The following is a 26,327-nucleotide window of genomic DNA, read 5'->3' as shown; positions in this document are numbered from 1 at the left end:
CAGTTTTCAGATACAGTAAAGCCACGGCATCACAATTCTTCTGTATTCTACAATATAGTTATTTTCACCTCCCGTATTGCTTTCAACCCACCAGCTTTTATGGAGAAAATAAGTTATATAATAATTAACCAGAGGCATGTTTCTCACTATTTTATGCATAGAAACAACAGGCTACTGTGTGTGTGAGGAATCAGCTGTTTATTTCATATGAGTTCCATTGTGGCAGCGTCCGTCACTGCTCTCCCTGGTTGCAATACACAAAGACAGCTAACTGAAAGCTTGTCACTCAGAGGGGGTTGGGGCTGGTGAACGGTATTTCCAAACAGCAGAATTTGTTTTACCTTTCTTGTTCACGAGTTGCTCTTGTTCTGCCATCTTCGCTCGCGCTGAACTCTTACAACTATTGTCACTCACAACCTGGACGAGAGGGCTTTTAGGGAGGGGCGAAAGCGCACGCAGCAAAATAATCGTTTTATTTCGATTACGTTGTTTTCAAAATTGTTGCAAGCCAAAATCGTAATCAAGATTAAAATAAGATTAATTGCACAGCCCTACATCGTAGGTGGATCTAATGATGCCAAATTCCATCTCCCAAAGATTCCTCCAGGTATGTTTTTATTCCTCCAGGTTTTCCCATGCTGTCCACTCGCCCTGCTCGGCTTGTGGGGCTGACTTTGAGCATCGTTCTGCCTACACCCGCTGCCCCCCCAAGCCACTTCTTGATGTACAAATTGACTGTTTTCTCCAGCTTCTCAACTTTGGTGATGGGTAACCCGTAGAGTGTCACACGCCACATCAGATGGGGGATCAATCAGAAATGTAAGCCCCACTGTTTTAACTTGCCACAGGGAGTATGGTCTTGTCTCTCCTCAGTTGGTCGCTCTGGTCGGAGTCTTTGAGTATTGCATTATGACATCACCCCAAGTTCTTGACTGGCATCTCCGACACCATTGGATTGGGTGTTGCGTTCATATGGGACCTCTGATCTGTGATTTTGCTAATGTTGTTGATCATTTTCAGATCCAAAAGCATTGGCTACGTCCAGGAAAAAGACATACAGGTCTCATCCTTCCCTCTTTGCGGCTTGATTCTGATGCCATGTCATGCTTGTATGTACTAAGCATCTCGACATACCTGGTATACCAGCTTTTTGCACACACGTGTCAATCAAGTTGTCCATTTCAGGTAAGTTGTTGTAGCTGTCCTTTCCTTCTTCACCGCTTTCTCAATCTCAATCTTTTGCAGGTCTCCCTTGAAAAAGAGATCTATGATCTCAAGGGACAATCTGAATAAATAAAGGTTTGAAATGAATCTCACCTTAGAGGGTGATGCCATGGTTGAGGAATGGGTGGCATGTCTTCAGGTGGCACATTTTGAGTGACCCATTAGTGACTCAAAATTGTGTACTGCCACCCAAGATTGTTTAACATTTCGAGTTGTGCTGCAATATTTCACTGGACATGACCACTGTCTCCGTGTGTTTTTGTTAAGGTGCCGCCTCGCTGACAGGACTATACCTGATGTATGGATACGGTGCCGCCCTCGTCTGCAACATGATTGGTTTTGTCTATCCAGCATATTATTCGTGAGTATCTTTTTATTAAGATACGGACCTGTTTGTTGTGTTTCCTGCACTCACAAATACCTGAAATAATCCTGAAATGTTTCTAGTCTGCCTTCACACACAAGGCTGAAAGAGACTGTCTGTCACAATTTTGATAGAGCAAAAACTACAAGTCCCCTGAGACAAATGCTAACATTAAACAAATATTTGACTGTTCTGGTTTCTGGTATTGGCCGCTCTGTCTCTGTCACATGTAACAGTTATACATGCATGCCGATGCCAGTGGTACTTAAGTACAGTTTTACTTGTACTTAATTCTTCCATTTTATGCCAGTTTATACACCTTATCCTTTTTCACAGACACGGAAATCCATGGGTGGGCATTTGATTTCCGAGGGTGGGCTCACGGTAAAAATCTGATATGTAACATTTGTGTATCTTGAATTTCACTGACCTGAATAAAACATAGTTAACCTGTTAAGCACCGCCCCCCCCGATACCGGGGGGAAAAACGCGTCATCTGCAGGAAACAGCGTCTGAGGGCTTCTTAATATTCAATAAACTATGAATGTTTTATATCCATGTAACGGGAAGAAACTCAGCTAACTGATCATTTTAATTTATTTTTTGCAAAAAAAAACACAAAGCTAACGCCGAGCCTCTGAATTAGCTATGAGCGAAAAAATCTTAAGGCCGTTAGCACAGAACTCTAGCTATACCGATCGATATACTTATTGGATATGCACAAACAAGCTTAGATAACATCCTGAGAGTCCACAGATTATAGAAATATACGGATCATCACTGAGCGATCAGAACTCGTGACAGGGGAAGCAAATACAGACAACACACGACGTAGCAAAACACGGAGATATGCTCACCTTAGCTGTTATTCTGATCAAAAGTCGTGTTCAATGGCATTAAAACGAGAAAAAACGCGGCTGAAGGTTAATCCATAGGTTATAGCAATGTGTCTGTCACTTTGAAAAAATTATTGATAATCCATAATTCTATTTTTATGCAAAAATCGGAGAGGAAAAATTAGCTACTAATGGTAGCCACCAGAGGTTAGCGCAGCTTCCGGTTTTTCTACGCATCTCTCTCACTCCTTATTTGGTTACCTGTGTGTGTATGTGGAACTTTCCCTCGATTCCATTGGCTCTGACGGTTAGAAAGAGATGTCAATCAGCAAAATCGACCAAGGGGGGCCAGAGCAGTCGCAGCGGCCCCTCGCGGTCTGGAAAAAACAGTGTTTTCGTCAAGTCTGTCGAGTTTGTCACTTTGTTCCTCATGTCCGTTGGACTTATATCGTAAAGGACAACAATACAGCCGTGAGTTTCTTCTTGAAAAAATATCTACTTTCTTCAGTTTGGAAGCTAAACTCGCAGAGGAACTCAGCCGCCAGGAGCTCCTCTGCTACCCGTCTCGTGTCGAGCCCCACCCGGAAAGGAAACGCCATTTTTTGTTTAATGTATACCACGTTTATCTAGGCCCTTTTTGTTTTGTTTTATGTATACATGTCACACTATGGGACTGCGGGAAACGAGATTTTGAGATTTCTGGATGTATAACACCTGTAGAATTTTTGACAATAAAGCTGACTGACTTTGAGATATGGAAAATCTACCCAAATGACCCCAGAAGTGTTTTTTTTTTTGCTAAACCTCTCTAAAAAGGTCAAATGTCACTTGTTTTGCATCAATCTTGATACAGGGTACTTATTATATGTTGTACTTTGGATTCCTAAATCCAAGGGTGGTTTTCACTATAAGTAAAAAATAATTTTTGGACGGACACTATAATTTACAGTTTTTTACTATGTTCAATCTGAATTTTCTTTAAAATAAAAAACATCTATATTGATTCTGACTTTTCTACATCCAACTCACAGGTTTATCATTACTTTGAGAGAAAAGATTATTAATTTAACCCTTTTAGAAGGGAAGCTATGGTCATTTGTTCTGGGAATGTCATTTTCGAGCCTGAGACCTGAAAAACAGGCTCAGGGCTTAAGAGGTTAAAGGATATATATTTGTCTCAATCATTGAAAAGAGTAAATGTGTAACATTACTGCAAACACGCATGTTTCAGAATATCAGAATCAGAATAAGTAAGCAAATGAGCCTGGCTTGAGCGCGCTCACAAAATAAGTGCCCGCGCTACATTAGTGCCCACGCTCCAGTCAGTTACTGTGGGCTTACGTGAGGCAGAGCTCGTCCCTGCCTCACTCCTCATCGCTCCCATGTAGTTGTAGCGGAGCTCGGCCAATGTGCTGATTTTGACTATAAAAAGCGATTGGAATCATACAGAAATCACACTTACAACACAGATCAGTGGAGACATTTTATTATTATTACTATTTAGTTTATCTTTAGTTGTTTTTCTGTTACATTGGAGTATGACAGGGGAGGCTCTGCCCGTCGCTGGAAGACAGGGTGTCCTGTAGGGGGTGGGACACATTGTCCAGCAGGGAGGACAGCTTGGCTGCCATTCTCCTGTCTCCCATCACCTCCACAGTGTCCAGAGGACTCCCCAGGACAGAGCTGGCCTTCCTTACCAGTCTGTTCAGTCTCTTCTTGTCAGCAGCCGAGATGCTGCTGCCCCAGCAGGCCACACCACAGAAAATGGCTGATGCCACAACAGAGTCATAAAATGTCTGAAAGATGAATTATGAATTGTAATGTAAAAATATTCACGCTGCCATATCGCCTCTTCATATCAGCTTACATTTAAATGTGTTTGGGCCTACACATTCTATTAATATGCATCCATGGACTATTGAAAATAATAATGCAAATTTCTCGTGGGAGGGCCCAATCCTTGATGCCGGTTCAGAGTTTTCTGCACCTCATCACCTTAATTGGGCGTTTTCTCAGTTTTGTGAGAGGGCGCTGGCGTTGATTATCTCCCGCTCCTCCACCAAAAGTCTTATTTTGGTCCAGATCAGAACCACTTTTACCTGACTTTCTCCGTTAACACGTTAATTAACTGTAAAATACCATCTGTCTCATTTTGTTTCTACCGAATTACTACTTTTGTACTTCCTAGCAGGGACGTGCGGTCAGGGGAGGCAGGTAAGGCAGGTAAGGCAGTGCCTCACCTATCTTGATGAAAAGTAAAAATACAAATAACAATAAAATGAAATAAATATTAATATTTCTTCAATGGTCTGTGCTATAAATGTATTATCTGTATGATTCCAATCATTTAGATCAACTCAAATTCAACGAGGTCCAGTTAGAGAAAATCTCCCCATGCAAAGGTCCGGAACATCAAAATGTCTAAGTTGCTTTATGAATTAGTGTGATATATATTGAAGTAGCCTGTAGCTTTATCAACGTCTGCATGTAATCAACAACTGACTGCCAATCAAATAAAGAAAGTACAATTAATAAATAACAATATTTATTGTCAATGAACATTGAACTATACAGATATACAGTAAATACTGTGGATATGTGTAATGTTCCTCTCGGGCTGCATTTAAAAATAAAATAGAGAAAATAAATAAAATAGCTTTTGAAAATGTGTGCATCTTAAAAGTGCTTAATTTTAGATAAATAAAATAAAGTGTAGCAGCAGCTTGAGTTTCCCTTTTTCTTTGTTAACCGTTTCACATCATGACCTAACAGTTTCAGCCGATTATAGAACAATATCAGTCTTTACACATCATAACAATTGAACAGTTTTAAAGTTTCTCTTTCTTTCCCTCTTATATTGCAGTCCCTCACTCACTTTTTTTTAATTCAGTGCGAGAATTGAGCTTGAGCTTGTCCTGCCAGGAGTTTAAATCTGGGCTGAAATGGTGTCAGGGCCATTCTGATACACACATGCAGGTGCTCATTGGTTAGCCTCGGTTAGCCTGCGCTGGAACGATATTTATTTTTAATTTTGATCCTGGTGGACTGATCATATTGGGCTCTGAGACTGCTTATTTTTTGTGACCTCAGTTCTGACTTGAGAGGGTCAAACACTTTGTGTTTTGTCTCATATTGGCGTTTTGGCACTTTTAATGAGCGCCACGGTCTCTGAATGAGATGCACTGGCTCTGTGCTCCCAGTGGGCAGGATGAACATGAATGAGTCCACTCAGGGTTAAAAGCTCTGTCCTCACTGTCCACTTTCCTCTTCTTGGAGAGCGCCATGTGTCATTTGTCTCTCCCTGTCTGCTGCTAACACGCCTGTTCACTCTCCTCTCCGCTTCTCTCCCTGTATCACTAATTATTCTCTTTACTCACTTTCCTCTCCGCTTCTCTCTGCCGCTCTCTCGTCTCTTCTTCTGTGTTTCTCTCCCTGTATCGCTCACTCGTCTCTTCTTCTGTGTTTCTCTCCCTGTATCGCTAACTCTTCTCTTCACTCACTTTCCTCTCCGCTTCTCTCTGCCGCTCTCTCGTCTCTTCTTCTGTGTTTCTCTCCCTGTATCGCTCTCTCGTCTCTTCTTCTGTGTTTCTCTCCCTGTATCGCTAATTATTCTCTTCACTCACTTTCCTCTCCGCTTCTCTCTGCCGCTCTCTCGTCTCTTCTTCTGTGTTTCTCTCCCTGTATCGCTCTCTCGTCTCTTCTTCTCCGCTTCTCTCCCTGTATCGCTAACTCTTCTCTTCACTCACTTTCCTCTCCGCTTCTCTCTGCCGCTCTCTCGTCTCTTCTTCTGTGTTTCTCTCCCTGTATCGCTCTCTCGTCTCTTCTTCTGTGTTTCTCTCCCTGTATCGCTAATTATTCTCTTCACTCACTTTCCTCTCCGCTTCTCTCTGCCGCTCTCTCGTCTCTTCTTCTTCTGTGTTTCTCTCCCTGTATCGCTCACTCGTCTCTTTCGCCCCCTGTCGGCGGCGGTTAAAATAGAATCGCCCCGTCAAAATTGAAATCCCCTATTAATGTATTGATTATAGGTCCGGGTCCGTATAGGTCGGCGTCTGGGTCCGGATCCGGACCGCCTGTTACTGAACTATGCTATACACGGTGAGAGATGCAAACTGAGTCAGCGACGAGTTGAGCCTCACCTCGGATTGCGCAATCCCTCACAAACTAGGTTGAGCACATGAATTTGGCGCGTGACTATGGGCTTAGATTTGTCTCATAAATATTTGTATGAACATAACAATAATTTGTGTGTAAATATGTGATTTGTAAATGTAAAACACCATCCACAAATGCATTTAAAAGATTTGCAAACTCACAAATAAATTAGCAAATGTAAAACGGATCTGCAAATACGCAAAATATTTTCACAAATAAAAAGAAAATCTGTGAATACTATAATTAATTTACAAATAAACAAAAGGAATTCGTGAATATCTCTTTAACATTGACAACTTTCGATCAGGCATTTGTGAATCCATTTTTAATTTGTCAACCAAAAATGCGCTTGTGGATCTCAAATCTCTGCTTGTGGATCGTCTTTTTACACACAAAGAGTTTTTAGACAAACTTTGTGATGGCCTGCTGATGACGACATTTCCGCATTTCAAGGTTTCAAAGTAAGAGCATGATGGCTTCCCTCTGGAGTCGACGCTCGCAGCGCCATGTCGAAGTGCGCATATTCTACGTATTTAATCAGATCTTTTCGATTATAAGGAGTACAAATATCATGCAGATAACCACCGAATCGCTGGAACTGTAGCTTTCCAGCGGTACCTATTGTGAGACTTTACCCAACTCACAGCAGCCAATAAGGCCACTCAAAGCAGCTTACACTGTGTGGGATTTGGTTGTATCGTATGTCGGTCAAGTAAATCTCGGCCGGGGCAGCTGCAGCTATGTTGGTCTGAAATGACAAATGGACACTAAGGACCTACCGACCAAGAAAAAAACATAAACCACGTGTCTCCCATCAGTTAACGTATGTGAGAAACAAGAGAGAGACTGAGAAAATGGCTAAAAAAACATAACAGTTACGGACGCGCTAGAGATTATTTTCGCTAGCACTCGTGCAAATGGAGCATCAGAACCAGAAGGCTTCGACTCTTCTGAAGAAGAAGAAGAATACAGGGACAACAAGGATCCATTTGGACATGGGTAAGTGTAAATATTACAGTAATAGTGTACTTTCACTTTGTGTGGAATACCGCAAAAATGAACAATAGCTTTATTGAACTTTTTCTTGGGACAAAATAGACTCTCAAATAGTAAACCTTTACTCTGTGTAAACGTTTTTTATGTGTAAAAGTTATTTTGATGTGTAAAAGTGAGGTTACATGTGTAGATGAAAAAATTATCGTTTATTCGTCCCACAACGGAGACATTTACAGTGGCTATAGACATGTATTTTACTGTTTTGTACAGAGGGGACTTTGTTATAGATTTATTTATATGTGTGTCTGTGATTTTATACTGAATGTAAAGTAACTGGAAATACCTGTGTGTGTGTGTGTGTGTGTGTGTGTGTGTGTGTGTGTGTGTGGTGTGTGTGTGTGTGTGTGTGTGTGTGTGTGTGTGTGTGTGTGTGTGTGTGTGTGTGTGTGTGTGTGCGAGAGAGAGACTCCTGCCCCACCTCCCAAACTTTCTTTTTAGTTGTGCCTTGTTATTTGTGCTTAAGCAACATGCCACTTGAACTTTATTTCAATGAACTTAGTAGTAATTATTGTCCTACATTTGAATTTGTTTTACAGAGAGGTTTCACATCTGCCTGGGCCTAGCGGCCCACAGGCGGCGTATATCCAGGAGCCAGAACCTCCAGCTGTGCCTGCCACCAGAGGCCTGTACTACGAAGCTGGTTCAACCTAACCTGGATATGTTGGAGTTAGCCGGTTGGCCTAAGCCAAAACATACGCGCTGGCGCTAAGCTGTACTACGACGCTGGTTATCAAGTGGATCGCTCAAGCCAGCCGTGTCCTATCTAGTTAGGTGCGCGTTCACATAAAAGGGGTGGTATTTGGAGCATTCGACCAATCTCAAACACGGACAAGTGTACTGACAGCACAGCGTCATACTTCCTGAATGAAAAGTGAACTTTAATATTAGTCAAATATGAAGAAGTTAAACTTTAAACATCCATGACTTAAACACTTTATCCAGGATAAAAGCCACATAGCTGCACCTGCAAGGTGAATACAGCTGGTAACAGAAAAAGTGTTTGAATGCGTACATTAACAGGTTTATGAAATCACTGCCCCGTCTAAGACACGATCTGACTTTAATTACATTTGACTCGAGTGTTTCGTCAACTTAATGTGTTGCTTAAAATAATACTTCTGCATACAGTATGTGACACTGTGAGTGTTGCACGGCCAGATACGGCTCAAGAAGCTGACTCAGATAAGGAAATATATGATACATTATGATGTGATATGATATGAATGATAATGGGACACATCGACGTCTGCACTCACAGTGCCGCGGACTGTACTTAATGTTACTCTGATCCGGTTACTTATGTCGTGGCAGATATTTAAGTAAGCTTTCTTAACGCTAATAATATAATAGTCAGATTGCTCTGAAGATGGGAGGGGATATTCTATTCATTTTCACGGCCGTCTTTCCTGCAACGGCAGTTTTTCTGTATTTCCTCTATCCTGTAATATGACTTGATAGCTTTAAACTCCGCACACGGAGCTCTGATTGGTCAGCAGGCGGTGCTTTCACTGAGTTGATCTCTTAGCCTGCCACCTAACCTGCTCCGGAGCAGGTTTGCCGCTCAGCATAAGTTACCATGGAGATCTAGCCCGCTAAAAAGAGAACCAGCGTCGTAGGACCGGAAAGCCCGAGATTTCCCTGAATTTAGCCGGCTAAGCGAAAATCCAGCTTCGTAGTACAGGCCTCTGGTCAAGATACACTGTGGCACAAGGGTCTTCACCACTGCCATAACCACCAAGGACCAGCAGACCAGCATCACTACAGCTGCCTCCACCTCCATCTGTGCCTGCCACCAGGTCAAGATACACCTCGGCACAAAGGCCTCCACCACAGCCACCAGCATCAACTCAGCCAGCAAGGAGGTCTCTTAGAACACACGTACCCCCCACACAGCCACCACCATCAACCCGGCCAGCAAGGAGGTCTCGTAGAGCACACGTACCTCCCACACAGCCACCAGCATCAACCCGGGACAATCAAACGTACCTCCCTCCAACACAGCCACCAGCAGCCCTGCACCATCACCCCCACCTGCACAGCAGCCAGCCCCACTGTCTTGGAAGACGGACACAGACCCTGCCACTGCTCCCCCAGTCTTTACATTTATAATGAGTAGTTGGTTGAAAAAGTTCTGATATTGTAAATAGTAAGATTTTCCAGTTTCTTATATTTTTATAAATAGTTGGTTGAAAAAAACATTTATAATAAATTGTTGGTTGAAAAAGAGTTCTAATGCTGAATTTTTATTTGTACACATCACACAACCTTGGTATGTAATATGAAGTCATTCAGTCCTGATGTATCTCAGTCCCTGCTGTGGGGAAAGTAGATTGATAAACAACTATTTTACTCAAAATTCGAATTACATTTTTTTCATTTTAGACATGAATTACAAATGTATATACAGTGTTAGTCATATATTACACTACTTTTGTGAACCTAAGACTTTGGTAAACCAAATTTAAAACACCAGAAAAATGGATGACATGAGTAAGTCTGTGTTTTCACAAGAGTTTTCTAAGGTGAGTGACTTTATACCAAGAACAGAGACTGTCCTGAACATGTTGATATGTAACACACAGGGTGCCATGTATAGTAGGCTACATTTAAAAGGTGATTTAAGGAGACATCTAAAAAAGACTCAAGAGGGTTATTGCGCCGTTTTTGTATTACTATAATGAACAGCAATACGTTAGGTGCATTCTTTATCACCATCATGTTATAGTGATATAGTTAGTTTGTGTTAGTTTATTTGTTCAATACAGCCTATATCGAGCACATACATTCGTATGCATTGATGTTGAAGTACTTAGGCTACGCCACTTTCGGGTCCCGGGGGGCTACAGCTGGCAGCCCCAGAGATAACTCTTTCTTCATATTTTTTGCGGGTCAAAGTTACAAAGCACTTCACATCTTATTAATCGGCCTAGTTTTACCTTACCAGGGCAGTGGTAAGGTTATCTGTAGAAAAGCACCGTATTTAGGTTAGTCTTCACAGTAAGGCTACATTAAATGTTGTAATATTCATACTGTGTATATACACTTCCTGTGTATTGCTTTTATTTGTATTTAATTGTATTATGTTTGTTTTCCACCTTTTCCCACACATTTCCCAATGGTTGGTTGGTTGGTTGGTTGGCTGGCTGGCTGGCTGGCTGATAAAAGAGTTTCTCCTTGTCTCTAAACATGCAGAATACAACCAACTAAACGACGATCAGTGGCTGCTAGACTTGGCATTTTTAACCGATCTGACCAACATGTTGAATGACCTTAATTTAGAGCCGCAAGGAAAAGACTAAACCGTGGTCAATATGATAAGCTCAGTTAATGCGTTCAAACGAAAATTTGCAGCGCCATGATTTGGGGAACTTCCAAAACCTCGCGTCAGAGCTGGAGGCGCAAAGGAAGGCTTGTGCGCAACTGGACATTGTGCGTTAAACAGAGCAGATTGGGACAATTGTGTCAGAGTTCAACAGACGCTTTCAAGACTTTGCTTTGCTCGAGCCAGTCGCTACATTTATGTGCTACCCATTTCGGGAAGATGTTGAGGTGGATTCACTCGCATCAAAAGTTGCAACGCTGTTTCACCTGAACTCGTCTGGAGTGGAGGATGAGATATTGACACTACAAGCTGACATTCAGCTGAAGGCCAGGGCTCATGGACAGCAGTTCTGGAACTTACTCACAGAGGGAAAGTACCCAAACATGAGAAAATGTGCTACCTTCTTGACTGCATTATTCGGCTCCACTTATTTGTGTGAGTCAGCCTTTTCCCACATTAAGTCCAAAAACCGTTCCACCATGACTGACGATCATTTGGAAGTCTGCTTGAGGATGGCTACCAGCAGCTACTGCCCGGACTATGCAACCCTGGCAGATTCCATCCAGTGCAAGTCATCAGAGTAAGGTAATGACCAAAAATGTACTGAGTTGTATTGTGCCATACGGGTTCATGCAGTTATGCAAGGTACACCAAGATAAGGTACAGTCAGTATAAATATAAATAAATATATGTTTAGCATTTTTAATGTAGGTAGATCGCTTTGACTTGGTCATTTTAAAAGTAGCTCCCAAGCTGAAAAAGTGTGGGCACCCCTGGTCTAGAAGCAAGAACCGCATACGTCATGCTTACGTCGGAGGGGGGCGAGATTAACCTGAGCTAACAGTTAAGGCGAGTACGGCAAATAAAAGTTGTAACAAGCAGTAGTGCTGAGCAAAGTGACTAGAATGCAACCACACACTTGTAAAAAAAAAACACACTTTATAAAGTCAGACAACACTAACCAGGCTTCGTGTGATTCTGTTTATTTGTGCCTTACTTTGACCATCCCTTCGCTGTTATTGATCATTGTGGAGACAGACGTTTTGTTTTGCATTATAGCAGCTATCGGATGGAATCAATACATGGGCTGCACAGGTTGTCATGTCCGACTATCACAAGTAGAATCATAATGAAAAATACGCCGGTAAAATGTGCCTGTAGAAAACGGATTATGCCACAATAGGATAGCAACAAGTAGTCAAGTTATAGTCAGTTTAGCTTCGGTTGCTATGCTAACATCACCCATTTTATACCAGAGAAACTTTCATAACAGCGTTGTGATGCCAAACAGCGTCAATTCAGACCGACACACATTCACTTATGGGGAATTGGGGATATGTATCAGCTGCTTGTGTGACAGTCGGACAGTGAATACTTTACAGCGGCCGCTGCTGTGAGCTAACGGGAGAATAAACTCCCGTGGAAGAGCAGCCAGCACTGCAGCGGTCGGTAAATGCCGCTGAAACACATTAATAAACAATGAACCACGGCACTCTGGAGAAAAGTATAAGGTTGGAGAAGTCGTTATTTAATTTAATCTGGCTTCGTATGATTAAAAGCAACACGATCATCGACCCGACGCAGTCCCCCATTGTTGTTGTAGTGAGCGCCGTTGGGGAGAAAATCAGCGACGTAAACGGTGACGTCATGACGCAGCCGCGGCAGCACCAGTCGGGCTCTGGACAGTGTGAACAAAATGGGGGCTGAAAAGAAGAACCGGTTCCGAACCAGAAAAGTTCTGGTGTGAAAGGGGCATCTGACCAATCTCCATCCACTTCCGTGGTCCCCTCATCCAATCGCAATGCGACGTCATCTTTAAGTGGCCCTCCTCAACACAAGATCCATAAACAATAAGAGCCACATTCAGAATGAATTTATAACAGACAATAACCTGGATATATCACTGAAACCTGGCAAAAATACCTCGAATATTTTTCAACAAATCAAGTCACTCCATCAGGATTCTCCTACATTGACAAACCTCGTACACAATGGCGGGTGGTGGTATTGCTGCTGTCTTTAAAAAGGACATTAAAACCATCTCCATCCCAGATGTTCCTTCATTCAAACACATTGGCCCTTTCTCATTTCTCTAATGGCGCAGTTCCACTGCAGCGCGGAGCTCGCTTTAAGCGTGCCGTGTCGTGCCGTGCCCTTTTTTGGTTGTGCTTCCACTAGGCGTAGTTCCGGCCCGGCCCGGCCCGGCCCGGCCCGGGGCCACTTTTTCACCTCTTTTCTGGCCCTAGAAAATTGTGGTTCTATCGAGGCCACACTAGCGGGCCAACAACTGGGCGGACTGCTGATTGGTCAGAGAGAATCGTCACAATTCTCGCGCGAGTTGATCATCCCGAGCGTCGCATATAATGTGACGCTTGCAGCATTTTTGAAAACAGAGAAGCTAGAAATGGCAAAAAAAAGCACACCGTGGTCCGTTGACGAGGTTACGACGTTCCTCCATCTGATAGCAGATGACAAAATACAGCGGGAGCTCGACGGCACAACTCGGAACCTCAAAGTTTTCCAGGAGGTCTCTGCACTGTTGTCCGTACGCGGACACGCAAGGACTTTCCAGCAGTGTAGGGACAAACTGAAAAAGTTGAAGAGTGAGTATCGAGCCGTCAAGGACCACAACGGCCGGAGTGGTTCAGATAGGAGAAGCTGGAAGTGGTTCGACCTGATGGACGATATTTATGGCCGAAGACCGGCCAGCGTTGGGAGGGAGGGAGGCCTGGACTCTGCAACCGCGTTGCTGGAGTCTCTGCATGGTAAGTCTTTGCTAACGCTCTGTTATTTGCTTGAAAACGTTGTGTCCCTATCTATTATAAAGCTCACTTCTAACAAACAAGTCTATTTTATCCTTACATTTAAGTTCTACAACCCATGCTTGTATGGATCCCCGAAGAGCTACATAGCTAGCTAAGGCAGATAGCATTAGCTAGAGCTATTGTTTGCTACCACCACATGTGCCATTGTTTACGTTCAGTTTTTCTTTTCTACAGTTGTTGTTGTTGCTATTTAGTATTGTGCTGCAGTAGTTTGTGGAATTAACAAGTCATGTTGCTGTTCTAGATGATGCCATTGTCTCTAGTGAGGAGGAACAGTCCCGAATAATGGGTGATCCGTCCTCGTCATCGTCGAATCCAGAAGGGACCCCAACTCGACCCCAGACACCAGGCCCAACCGAACACCCGACACCAACTCAACCACCAACGCCGAGTGCCATCGCGACACCGCAGCGTGTGGTTCTAGGTAAGAAATAGGCATGGCAAAACGACTGCAATTGTGACTTTTTTTTAAACTTTAGATCATCCATCGTCAGTAAGTAAAATAAGCTATACCACTGTGTGGAAGTGCTCTGTTACAAGTAACTAGCTAGTAAGCAGCTAGTACAATTGTGTGTGACATCCTATTATATACATATATTTATATTCATTATCAACAGGCTGGACATAATGTAATTCACTTTCACAATCATTGTAAACATCTAGGGCATAACTGTCTTTAGTTCATCCTTACTGTAGTTCTGCTTATACATTTTATTCTTATATCCTTGTGTGACCTGTACCTGTCCTGTGTTTTTCATTGTTATTGCTAATTCTTATTGCTATAATTATCTTATCATCATACAGGCAAGAGGAAACGAGGAGGAGACGAGCACTTGGCACAGGAGGAACGGCACCATGTACGGAACCTGGCCCAGGTGGATCGGCACTGGCAGCTGACCATGGAGGCTACTGCCCGGGCAAGGGAGGAGGAAATGGCCTTGAGAAGGGAGGAGAACGCTCAAACTCAGGCATTTAACCTAGCCTTCCTGCGCTCTCTTGGCCAGGTTGTGGACAGCCGACGTGACCCGTCTCTTCATGAAGACGAACCACCTCTGTAATTGCCACAGTAGTACAGTAGTTTCTTGTACATGTTTTACCTTCTTTTTTTGTTTTTATAATGCCATGCTTTTTATGCTGCAGCAACACATTTTTTAATTTTGTACAATGCCTTGCCTTTTTATGATGCAGCAACACATTTTTTTATTTTGTACAATGCCATGGCTTTTTTATGATTCAATAAAGTACTTCTCATCTTATCTCTTGTTGATAAATGCATCATCTGATTTCCTGCCATAATCTGATTAACCAACTGATTTTCGTGACCATGTAAACAAAGTCACTGGGTTGCCACTCACACACAATTTTGTAATCCAATCATAAACTGAAATGAAATGTACACGTTTCATTAAAGGGCTTTAAATCAGCAGAACAAAAACACTGAGAATTGTGTCGTAGTCCAACGTTTAAAAAAAATTCAGATGCACATAATTTTGAGGCAGAAGTTATAGGCCTATATTTGTTCTAAATAATAATAAAAATAGGCTACTAATAACATTTGGGGATCTAACATTGTACATGAATTTATAAAGCAATAAGAAACACCAGTTAGGTAAAAGCCCATAAGATAAAAAGTGAATTCGAAGAATAGATTTAAAGCAAGAAATAGTTTGCTAGCTTGAGGTCCTCCTCTAAAACATTGTTTGGTAACTGACACATTAAAGTCAAAGACTACCTTTTATAAATAAACTGGAAGGGGGTATTTCGAAAAAAAAACAGAAAGAGGATGATAAGAGATCATTTGTATTTGTTTATAGTTTACTTGGATATTTGCTTAATTTATTAGAGATTTTCTTTTCAGGATCTGATATTTGCTCAAATGTTCTTATTATGGGGCAGTACTTGAAATTCAAATATTTACTAAATAGTCAATTCTGATAACATTTTTTGGTTTAAATCATTTGACAAACACATGTATGTGAAAGAGAAAAAAAGATTTATTTATGTTCAACACAATGTAGTAATAATAAACACAAAACAAAATGTCACTACCCTTAAATGGCCCACAATCTTTCACTTCCTATTCAGGTAGCGCATCAAACCCTCTCTTATGTCAGTGCCCCCCCTCCTCTGCACCTTGTGCCACTGCTACCCCAGGCTCTGCTGCTGCTGCTGCTGGTGCATCCCATTCATCATCATAGGCCTCGTCATGACTCTCGCAGAGGTTATGCAGAGTACAGCATGTCAGCACCATAGATTTCACAAGTTTCACATCACAGTCATTTCTTTTCATGAGGCAACGCCACCTTCCCTTCAGTCTACCAAATGCGTTTTCGACCACTACCCGTGCTCTGCAAATGCCCTTGTTGTAGATCACATGTTCTGCTGTCAGCTGTCTATTGTCAGGGAACGTTTTCATGAGCCAGTTTTGCAAGGGATAGGCATTGTCTCCCAGGATGTAATAGCCAGCATTCACCCCACCAATGTTCCTGGTGCAAGGTGGAAAGTAGTTGCCACGACTGGCCAACTCCCACAATGAGGACAGCCTCAAAACCCGAGCATCATGCATGCTCCCAGGCATTCCTGCAAACACATTCCAGAAATGTCCCTTACCATCAACAACTCCTTGAAGGATGATGGAGTGCCAGCCTTTACGGTTGAAATAGTCACAGTGGTATTCCTGTGGTGCCAAGATGGGTATGTGTGATCCATCAATAGCACCTACACACTGTGGGAGCCCCCACCTCGTCTCATTGTAGTCGGCCATTTCTGCAAACTTCGCCCGGTCTGGTGAACGAATTAGTTCCGGTACTAACAACGTCTCTGCAGCAGCACAGAAGTCGTGCACACACCGGCACACAGTTGTGTTGCTCACTCCGAAAAGATGTCCAATGCTTCTGTACTCTGAGCCGGTCGCAAGCTTCCACAGTGCGATGGCCACCCTCTTCTTTAGAGGTATACACTTGCGGAATGATGTGTCCTGTCTCTCCATCGCTGGCCGCAGTTTGTTGCACAGGTAGGTGTATGTGTCCTCAGACATCCTAAAGTTTTCCACCCACTGAGTGTGTGTGAAAGATGGAACAATCACACCCCACCACTCGGTAGCTCGGTCGAGCATCCAAACACATGGTCTGCGGCGGCGACCTAACGTCTGAAATACACAAACAAAAGCATACATATTTTAATACTTAAAGTGGTAGCTACAATTAATTAAATACTTGAAACACTTTGGTCGTATAGTGAGCGTGAAACACATTGCTAGTTAGCGAACGTTAGCTTACCGAGTAGCGTTGAGTCGTGCTGGAGTAGTCTCTGCCGCTTTCTACGATTGCCATAAGTCTCCCATGAGCTTCTTCTCTATTACGTCTTGCTATAAGCCGCCTTTTCCGAAACAAAGTCTTCCTTCTTGCTGTGATAAAACACCACAGACACAGAAACAAGTTAACGATGGTATCGCATTGAAGATGACGTCACAGCAGTTGTATGCAGCGTCGCTCCGCCTACACTGCGTTACTATAGTAACTACCCCAGTTCCTAAACTGTAATGGAAGCGCAGCATGAAGTGAGTCGGCCCTGTTAAGGCCCAACGCGGCCAAGCCGTACCGAGCCGTACCGAGCCGTACCGAGCGTGGCCGAGGCTGACCGTGTAGTGGAACTGCGGCATAATTCCCCTCCTCGACTCCTATCCTCGTGTCTTAGTCCCGCCCACAGGAGATGCGAGCAGAGGAGTCGTGGAGGGGAACCGAGGAGAGAGGAGGGGAAGCAGCAGGCGGTTAGAGAAATGAGAACTCCTCTCCTCTGAGCGGTCATTTTAAAGAGACGTCCATTAATGATGACAGGAGGCACAGCCCTCTGTCTGATGGACAGATGTGTTCATGACGACTTATATATTTACTTTTCATTAATTGACAGTGCGGTATAATGAGACCAGGGGCGTCGCCTGGACCTGAAAACATTCGGGGCTTAGCCCACAGTGGCGGCGGCACTACAGTGGCATTTTTTACTGCAACACTCCCCACACGCACACACACAGTACACCCGCGACTGTTACAATGAAGGCTCGATAATCAGCTCACGGCATATAGGCAGGGATAAAGTGGTATTTTTTATGAGTGGGGGGCTCACCTCCTCTAGGGGGGTCCGGGGGGAAGCTCCCCCGGGAAGATTTTTTTTTAAATATTGAAGTTAAATGCATCAATCTGGTGCACTTTGAGAGCAAAATGAAGAGATCTATGGATACCTCTCTCAACACCCATATGAAGCAGAACTGTAAACAGATGTACTTTTTCTTTATGGATATTTTACTAATCACTCCCCTTTTAAACTCTATTCTTGTTTTACTGCCATATAGTATTTCATAACGGTTTTTCCTTTATTCTCTTTTTTTTAATAACTATAATGATCATATGAAGGTGTGCCGCGGAAATAATCTTTTGAATAATTTGTGACCAAACCGTTTGAGACCCACTGAGATAACTTACTAAAGTTAACTATCTAAACACTCAGAGAGTCCTTTAGCTCACCTGAGTCTCTCAGTCTGAGAGGAGAGGACTCTCCTCCAGCTTCTTGTGGAACAAACAGCTCCTTATGTCCGTTAGTGCAGCTAGCTAACCAGATGCTAACAACACGGTCCATGCTGACACGGTCCCTCCGTCCCCCTCTCTCCCTCTCTCTCTCTCTATCACACAATGCGCTATTGCCACACACACAGAGCCGAGCTTGAATGACACAAGCACACGTTTATTTCCATGCAACTCTCTGATTGGTCTGGTGTCATGCCTCTGTTGCATTCACTGAACACGGGAAATTACAGTGCTGCCGTCCTCTCTTGTGTCATGATGAGGTTCACGTAAAGCACGGTTAATGTATTATATTATTGAGGGAGAATTGTCCGGGGCTACAGAAAAAACATTCGGGGCTAAAGCCCCGGATGCCCAGGCCAGGCGACGCCACTGAATGAGACAATAACAGGCTACAGATGCAGACATATATACACACACACACATATATATTTATATAAATATATACCATTTCAGAATCAAACAAGTATGAGAGCACTCTCATAATAACGTAACACTATCAGAGACTGGATATATCCCCCCCGTGATGAAAGCAGTTACCAAAAAGATCTCCTTCACATACTCAGCTCCCTGTTACACCCCCCGAACTCCGCCAAATGAAATCACGCAAACGCCAACTGGAACGCCTGCACAAGAAAATCACTTAAAACATGTCATCTCCATGCCTACACCGACAACCTACAACAGTACGATAATGCACTCAAAGCAGCCCGATCCAACTACTACTCACAACTGAAACACTGTGACAACGCCAACTCCTCCTTCACAACCCGCACACTGCAACTCCTTTCTCTCATTCTTCCAATCCAAAATCGACAATATTTACAACAGCATGACCACCTCAGCAGCCCTCCCCACCCCCCTTCACTTCACAGCCCCTTTCTCAGTTCTCCCCTGTGACCCCAATGCAACTTTCCACCCATCCAAGTTAGTCAAGGAATGCCTCCCTGCCTTCTCCGAACTCATGACCACAATCATCAACTCCTCCCTCAGCTCTGCATCAGTCCCCTTCCTCACTCAAACTGGCTGCTGTCACACCCTTTTTCAAAAGACCTGGACTCACCGAGATATCATGTCCAACTTCTGGCCCATCTCAAATCACCCCTTCTTATCAAAACTCCTTGAACATGTTGTAGCCTCCCAACTCAAATCCCACCTCAGCTCCAATAACCTCTTCAAACCATTTCCATCTGGATTCCGCACAGAAACAGCCCTCCTCAGAATCACTAACGACCTCCTCCTCTCCTCAGACTCCGGCAACCTTAACATCCACATCCTCCTCGACCTCACAGCAGCGTTCGACACCATCAACCACACCATCCTGCTGTCCCGCCTGGAATCATCACTCAACATCACCAACACTGAAATGATACCTCACCAACAGACACCAGTTCATCCATATCATCAACTGCACTTCCTCCACCACCCCTCTGTCCCAAGGCGTCCCCCAGGGTTCGGTGCTTGGTCCCCTCCTTTTCATCTTCTACATGCTCCCCCTTGGCAATATCATCCGTCGACACTGCTAGGCTGATGACATCCAACCTCACATCTCCATAAAAGCCATCACCACCACAACCCACTCCAGACTCACCAACTGTCTCTCAGAAATCAAATCCTGGATGCAAACAAACTACCTTCAACTGAACAGCGACAAATCTGACATCATCCTCATCGGCCCCACATCCCGCACCAACACCACCCAGAACTTCAACCTCACCCTTTTCAACTACACTCAAACCCCCTCCCCTCACATCCGCAATCTCGGAGTAATTTTTGACAGCCAGCTCAAATTTGATAAACACATAAACCACATCACCAGGACTGCCTTCTTCAACCTCAAAAACATTGCCTGCCTCCGCCCATCATTCTTCTTCTCTGCTGCAGAAACCCTAATCCATGCATTCATCACTTCAAGACTGGACTACTGTAACAGAATCCTGTATGGCTCATCATCCAACACCCTCAACAAACTCCAACACATCCAGAACTCTGCACTGTAAGAAACGTACCGTGAAATTCATAGTATGTAACTGGCAGCAATTGACAAGTTACTTACTGTATTTAATTTTACAGTATGTAAGGTAATCACAGTATTTACAAGTTTTTATTTACAGTAACAGTGTAAAATGAAACACAGTAACTTCCAAGTACTGTATTTGTGTTTACGGTAATAGTGTTTAAACTGTAAAATGAAACACAGTAATATGTAATTACTTTATTTTTTGTTACGGAGCGTCCACACAGCAGCGTTAAAAAAATCTTCCAACGCTTCTGCCCATTCACTTTGAATGGGGTGACGTCACTTTGCCTCACTTTTCGCCAAACTGCATTGTGGGAAGCAGAGCGGAGCTTTCCAGGCATCTCAGGCTTCAAAAGTTGAGCAATGTTCAACTTTTGAAGCTGAGGTGGAAGCATCAGCCAATCAAATCCCGTTTATGCAAATCTGACAGTACAAACCGCGTGTATGCTGGGAGAGACATACCCAGTCATTTCCTCATATTCCAAAAAATGGAGGAGAAATTAGCAGTAGGGAATCACCCGGTGCTTTATGACCAGTCCCTATTTACCTACCGGATACAAACCGGAGGAGCCAGGCATGGAGGGAGGTGGCAGAGACAGTGGTAGGTTTTCGCCTGTTTGGGGAGTTTATATCCAGTTTACTTCGGGCTTTTTTGCTTCGTATGTCGGGGGCGGGAGATTCATGTGATTGGTTGTTGGTCGTGTTGCTCGCAAAAAACCCCAAGCTTCAGATACGCCCACCTCCAAGATTTTTTTAACGCTGCTGTGTGGATGTACCGTCACAGCAGTAGTGTTATAGCTGTAAAATAAAACACAGTCATTTCCAAGCATTGTATTTTTGTTTAAAGGTCCCATGACATGGCCATTTCTACTGATCATAATTCCATTGTTGAGCTCTACTAGAATAGATTTACATTGTGCAATTTTCCAAACTCACATTGGTTTCTCATACAGCATCTCTGTATAGTATGTGTATTCACTCTCTGTCCTACACGCCTTGTTGGAGCTCCTGCCCCCCCCCTCCCTGTGAGCCCAGTGTGCTCTGATTGGTCAGCTCGCCCACTCTGTTCTGATGAGTCCACCACTGTTACAGCGGAACATCAGTGATTATGTGTTACAATGGCGTTAGCAACCAGAAAATGACACCAGTAATGACAAACAGATGAGAATGCTGCGTGGGGTCTGGGTGCCTGTTGGCGGGACGTTGCGAGGCTCGCTGCTGCGAGGAGCGGACAGTGTGTGAGCTGGCTTACTGGTGTGGTTTCCTGGTTGCTGCGTGGGGTCGGCGAGACAGCGAGACACAGCAAAACCCAGCCCGAAACCAGCCCGAGCACACACGCGCAGCCTTGCCGCGTCCCGCCGTCTCAGGCTGAGAAATCTGCGTAGCAGCAGCTGAGAAAAGATTGAGTGTGTGTGTGAGGAACGGCTCCGCGGACGTAACGTAACGGCTCCGCGGATTGGTCCATTTGGACCAATTGGTCCATTTGTGAAAAAATTGAAAATGAAAAATCTCCAACGAGGCGTTCTGGGGCAGCATAGACAGGTCTTTTCTGTGTTAGAGTTTTACTCGCTACAGGGTGTACTTTGAGGGTTTTTGACTCTGCAGACCGTTTACATGCAGAAAAGCTACATAACACACAAGGGGACGGGTAATAACCGGAAAAGCATGACATGGGACCTTTAAGTTAATAGTATTTTAACTATAAAATAAAACACTGCCATTTAAAAAGTACTGTATTTTTGTTTACGGTAATAGTGTTTAAACTGTAAAATAGAAACTTTAAAGCTATAATTTTAAGTTACAGTATCAGTATTGTAACTGTAAAACAATTTCTTTATTATAGTATACTTCATGTCATGCTGGTAATTTACAGATTACCAGAAATTCTTGACACAATTTTAAAGCTCACCAATAACTGCAGGGAGACAGCAAACAATACATTTTAACAATGTATTCTTAATTGTTGAATGGTATCAAGAACATGTATTTTCTTGTGCTAAATGGGTGAGCATACCATGGCTACCACAAATGTAGTCTTCCATTGCATATCCGATGTACAATTATCTTCCATGTCTTATAAACTGTGCTTAACTGACCAACAGCTGCAATTCCTACACTTATTACATATTTTCATCCATAAAACAATGGATATTAATATCCAAAAACATGGAGATTGCATTTTTAAAACAGTGGCGATAACAAATCAACACAAAAAATATGAAGCCATTTCTTCTGCCAAGCCATTTTAGAGACGTGCTGTAGTTGAAAAGGTGTCACGACCTCGACACAAACTGGAGAACCCAAATGCACAGTATTGAATGTAACAAAAAAGGTCTTTTCCCAAAAAACTGCTATTAAATCATCAATATTTCTTTTTATTCCATTAATCACTTAAACAACTTCTAACGTGCTCAAAACTACCAAACATTCAATAATTTGCAGGATTTTAACCCTTTAAATGCCTGTTTCATTATTTGAATTATTTAATTTCTCTTAATAAAAAAACACAAAAAATTGACTTTAGTGGTTATTAGAGTCTTGGATATGTCAAAGATTAGCAACAAAATTGATTTGACTGCATTATTATTGTTTACGCAGTATCAGATACCTCTGGACACCTTCGTGTCAAAAATGTACACGCCCCAAACAACTGCTATTAAATCATCATACATCAATATCTTTTTCTACTTTTTTTTTTCATGAATCACTTAAATAACTTCTAACGTACTCAAAACTACCAAACATTCAATCATTTGCAGGATTTTAACCCATTCAATGCCTGTTTAATTATTTTAATTATTTCATTTCTCTCAAAAATGCCTCATTGACTTCCATTCAAACCACATTTTTTTTATCTCACTGCCATTGCAGTATAACACCATGCATTTTGTAATGTCAGCATTTCATTTAGAAGAAAAGTAGTGATATTTGATATTTCTACTCTATTCCACCAGATTAAACAAGTTTCCCACTGTAGGCCTGTTGTGGCGATCCAAGTACTCACACAACATGAAAGAATGAAACAGAGAGGAATCAATGAAACACAAACACAGAAATAGTTGAGATTAATCATTATTATTTAGTTGCGCACCACCAAACAACAATGGGGAAACATTACCTTGCTTCAAGAGCAACCAATCGCAGAAATGCTCCCACGAACACAAGAAAACCCAGGGTTTATATAGGTTTTCTAAATGACACACGAACATGTTCCCTAATCATGTTTAACGCACACACATTGTCAGGTCTCCTAAACTTGAACGCACCAACATCAGAGCAACATGTAAGTTCCAGATGTCAAAAGGTCATTATCTCATGAAGTCTTTAGGAGCCTTGCAGGATATGAATTATCCAATTAACAAACTATATATATCGTCTGCACATGAGCGCACATACATTTCTTTACATTAACTAACACACCAACATCCTTATCGTTTCTTAGCTAATGCATGCTGGATATGAACCACTAACTAACAAGACTTTAACTGTATTATATCTGAGGAAGACCTCTCTTGGAGTTCCTCTGACCTTTGCCAATTTACTTAACATGGGTACATCTGCTGTTAATTGCAAAGACCATTGATAATTAGCAAAGAGACTCATGGGCCTCTTGCAATATCTGGAAACTGTAATTAAATTATAGTTATATTGAGAAGGTCCAAGACTTGACATAACATTCCCTCCTTTTATTAATTTAAGTTTCCAGATCATACAAAAAAACTCTTACAAATAACCTTTTGAGATCCGCCCTGGAAAGTCCAAAATTACTTTCTGAAAAATATTTATCAATGAATAATCATTTTACTCAAGGCAGAAATCACAGGGTTACCTGTACTACTCACAAATAGCCAAAAAACCACCTTTTTGATTATAACACAAAAAGTGGAAGAAAAGACAATTTGCGCTAATCTACTCTTACTTAAATGGAAAATCATTAAAAACCTCAGTATGCTTAAGAGGAAAAAATCTATTTGTCCCATTCAAGTTTAACAAACATACATACATAACCTAATAACAAAGTAACATTCAATGTAATACTTGATTATACATAATGAAAAATCTTCCAAAACACTTATAGCAAGATGTAACTGTCGTCCACTCGTTCTGCTTCTGTTATATTGTCCATTAAACACTTCTTCAGGGGGTGCACGTTCTGATCTCCATGCGTAGCCTTTAGATGGAATATCTATCTTAGCCTTCATGCTGTGATGTCCCATCTTATAGCAAAATCCCTTGATGACATCTGAAGCAACATCATTACCATTTGAATTGGACGGAACTGTAGTCAGAAAAACTGAGACTTCTTTAAAAGAACAGTTTAACGGTAGATCTTCTTCTCTGGAGTTTGAGATTACTAATATACTTGGCTGTAAATCATCTCAGACATCTTGGGTTTTGTTCTTCGTGTTGACCCAAACCCATAAGACAATAGCAGTGGAAGAATAGCTGGAACTGAAGGTAGTCATCCAGCTGCCTTCATTGACACTCCAGTTTGCCTCCAGACGCCTCCAGACTCCTTAAACCTCTGCCTCAGAATGATCCATCTTCCCTCCTCAAGATTGCAAGGGAAAGACAGCTTTGACCAGGGTAGAAAATAGCACTTGCATTCTGGGTTAACAGCCTACAGTCGACCACTAGGTCTTAGAGTCTTACCTATAATTTTTAAACTTCTTGAAACCATGAAATGTTGTTTGTGTTGTGTTTTTACTTACCCACAATTTCCTAAGCACACAACAAACATATTCTGCAAAATTGTTCAGCCACGGTGCTGAAACCAATCAGATCTCAACGTCGAACAATACATTTAATCATACCTATCTTTAGCAGAACCCAATCAGGAGCTTAACCATGTAGGAAAAAAGTTGTTTAGGCAAAAAGTTGTTTCATTTGCCCTCTGGATCATGTGAGGATTAAAAGATTCACGTGAACAAGAACAATAAACCCATTATACCCCTCCTGGAAACATTGTCCTCAAAACCATAGAGACCATGTTTCCCCAAGTAAGATACCTCAGAGTACCCATCTGCTCATACAATGTTATTTCAAAGTCCTATGACTCATCATCAGGAAAACTTTCTCCTGTCAAAAAGAATCAACAATGTTAAATATCAAGTTACATAGTCATCAAGTCATGCAGGGATCATGCATAGTCAACACAAATACAAATTTCATGCACCATGTCTCACAATGGTTCAACTAATATTGCATAGTCAGAAATCCATGCTTCCAAAAGTAATGCGTGCATCCCAAAATAAAATCACTCTGTCGGTGGGTCAGTGTTGTTTGTTTGTTTGTTTGTAGCCTTTATTTATCCAGGTTAAAAAATCCCATTGAGATCAACGATCTCTTTTACAAGGGAGACCTGCGGTACATTGAGTTACACATATAAAAACAAACAGAAACAAAAAGGACATCACAACATAATTACAGGGGTATACATTAGCACCTATTTACATTTACAGGTATCCAATAATATTTCATCCAGTCGTGCTTTAAAATGATGCAAGGGAATCAAAATGCTGAGTTTCAATATTTTTTGCATAGTGTTCCAAGCTAGAGGAGCAGCGCACATAAAAGCTTTAGCACCTAAAACAGTCCTAGCACTTGGCACATGTAATAAAAACACATCCTGTGATCTCAGGCAATAGCTACTTGCCACTCTCCGTGAGATCAAAGAGCATATATAAGTTGGGAGTTTACCCAACATAGCTTTATAGATGAATATGTACCAATGACTGAGCCTCCGTACAGTAAGTGAAGGCAGACCTGCCTTGGCATACAGGGTACAGTGATGAGTAAGTGCTTTACAGTTAGTAACAAATCTCAGAGCACTGTGATAGGCGGCATCTAACCTTTCCAGGCAATGGGCAGGTGCATTCATGTAGATCAAATCACCATAGTCTAGCACAGGTAAAAAGGTCACAGTGACTAGCCTTTTCCTGGCTTCAAAA

The 26,327-nt window shown here is 42.4% G+C and overlaps 1 protein-coding gene across 1 annotated transcript in view; it reads left to right on the top strand.

The window, feature by feature from the left end:
- The window catches only part of reep6 (receptor accessory protein 6), a 75,903-nt gene that overhangs the window by 18,735 nt on the left and 30,841 nt on the right, over nt 1–26,327 (top strand). The window contains exon 2 of the mRNA XM_034140895.1: nt 1,492–1,585. Within this exon, the coding sequence (XP_033996786.1) occupies nt 1,492–1,585 (94 nt within the window). The remainder of the gene's footprint in view (nt 1–1,491; nt 1,586–26,327) is intronic.

The sequence above is a fragment of the Trematomus bernacchii genome, unplaced genomic scaffold (assembly GCF_902827165.1).
Source record: "Trematomus bernacchii unplaced genomic scaffold, fTreBer1.1, whole genome shotgun sequence".
NCBI classification, from domain to species: domain Eukaryota; kingdom Metazoa; phylum Chordata; class Actinopteri; order Perciformes; family Nototheniidae; genus Trematomus; species Trematomus bernacchii.
Note: the sequence above shows the minus strand (reverse complement) of the source record. Positions and strands in the feature narration are given on the sequence as shown.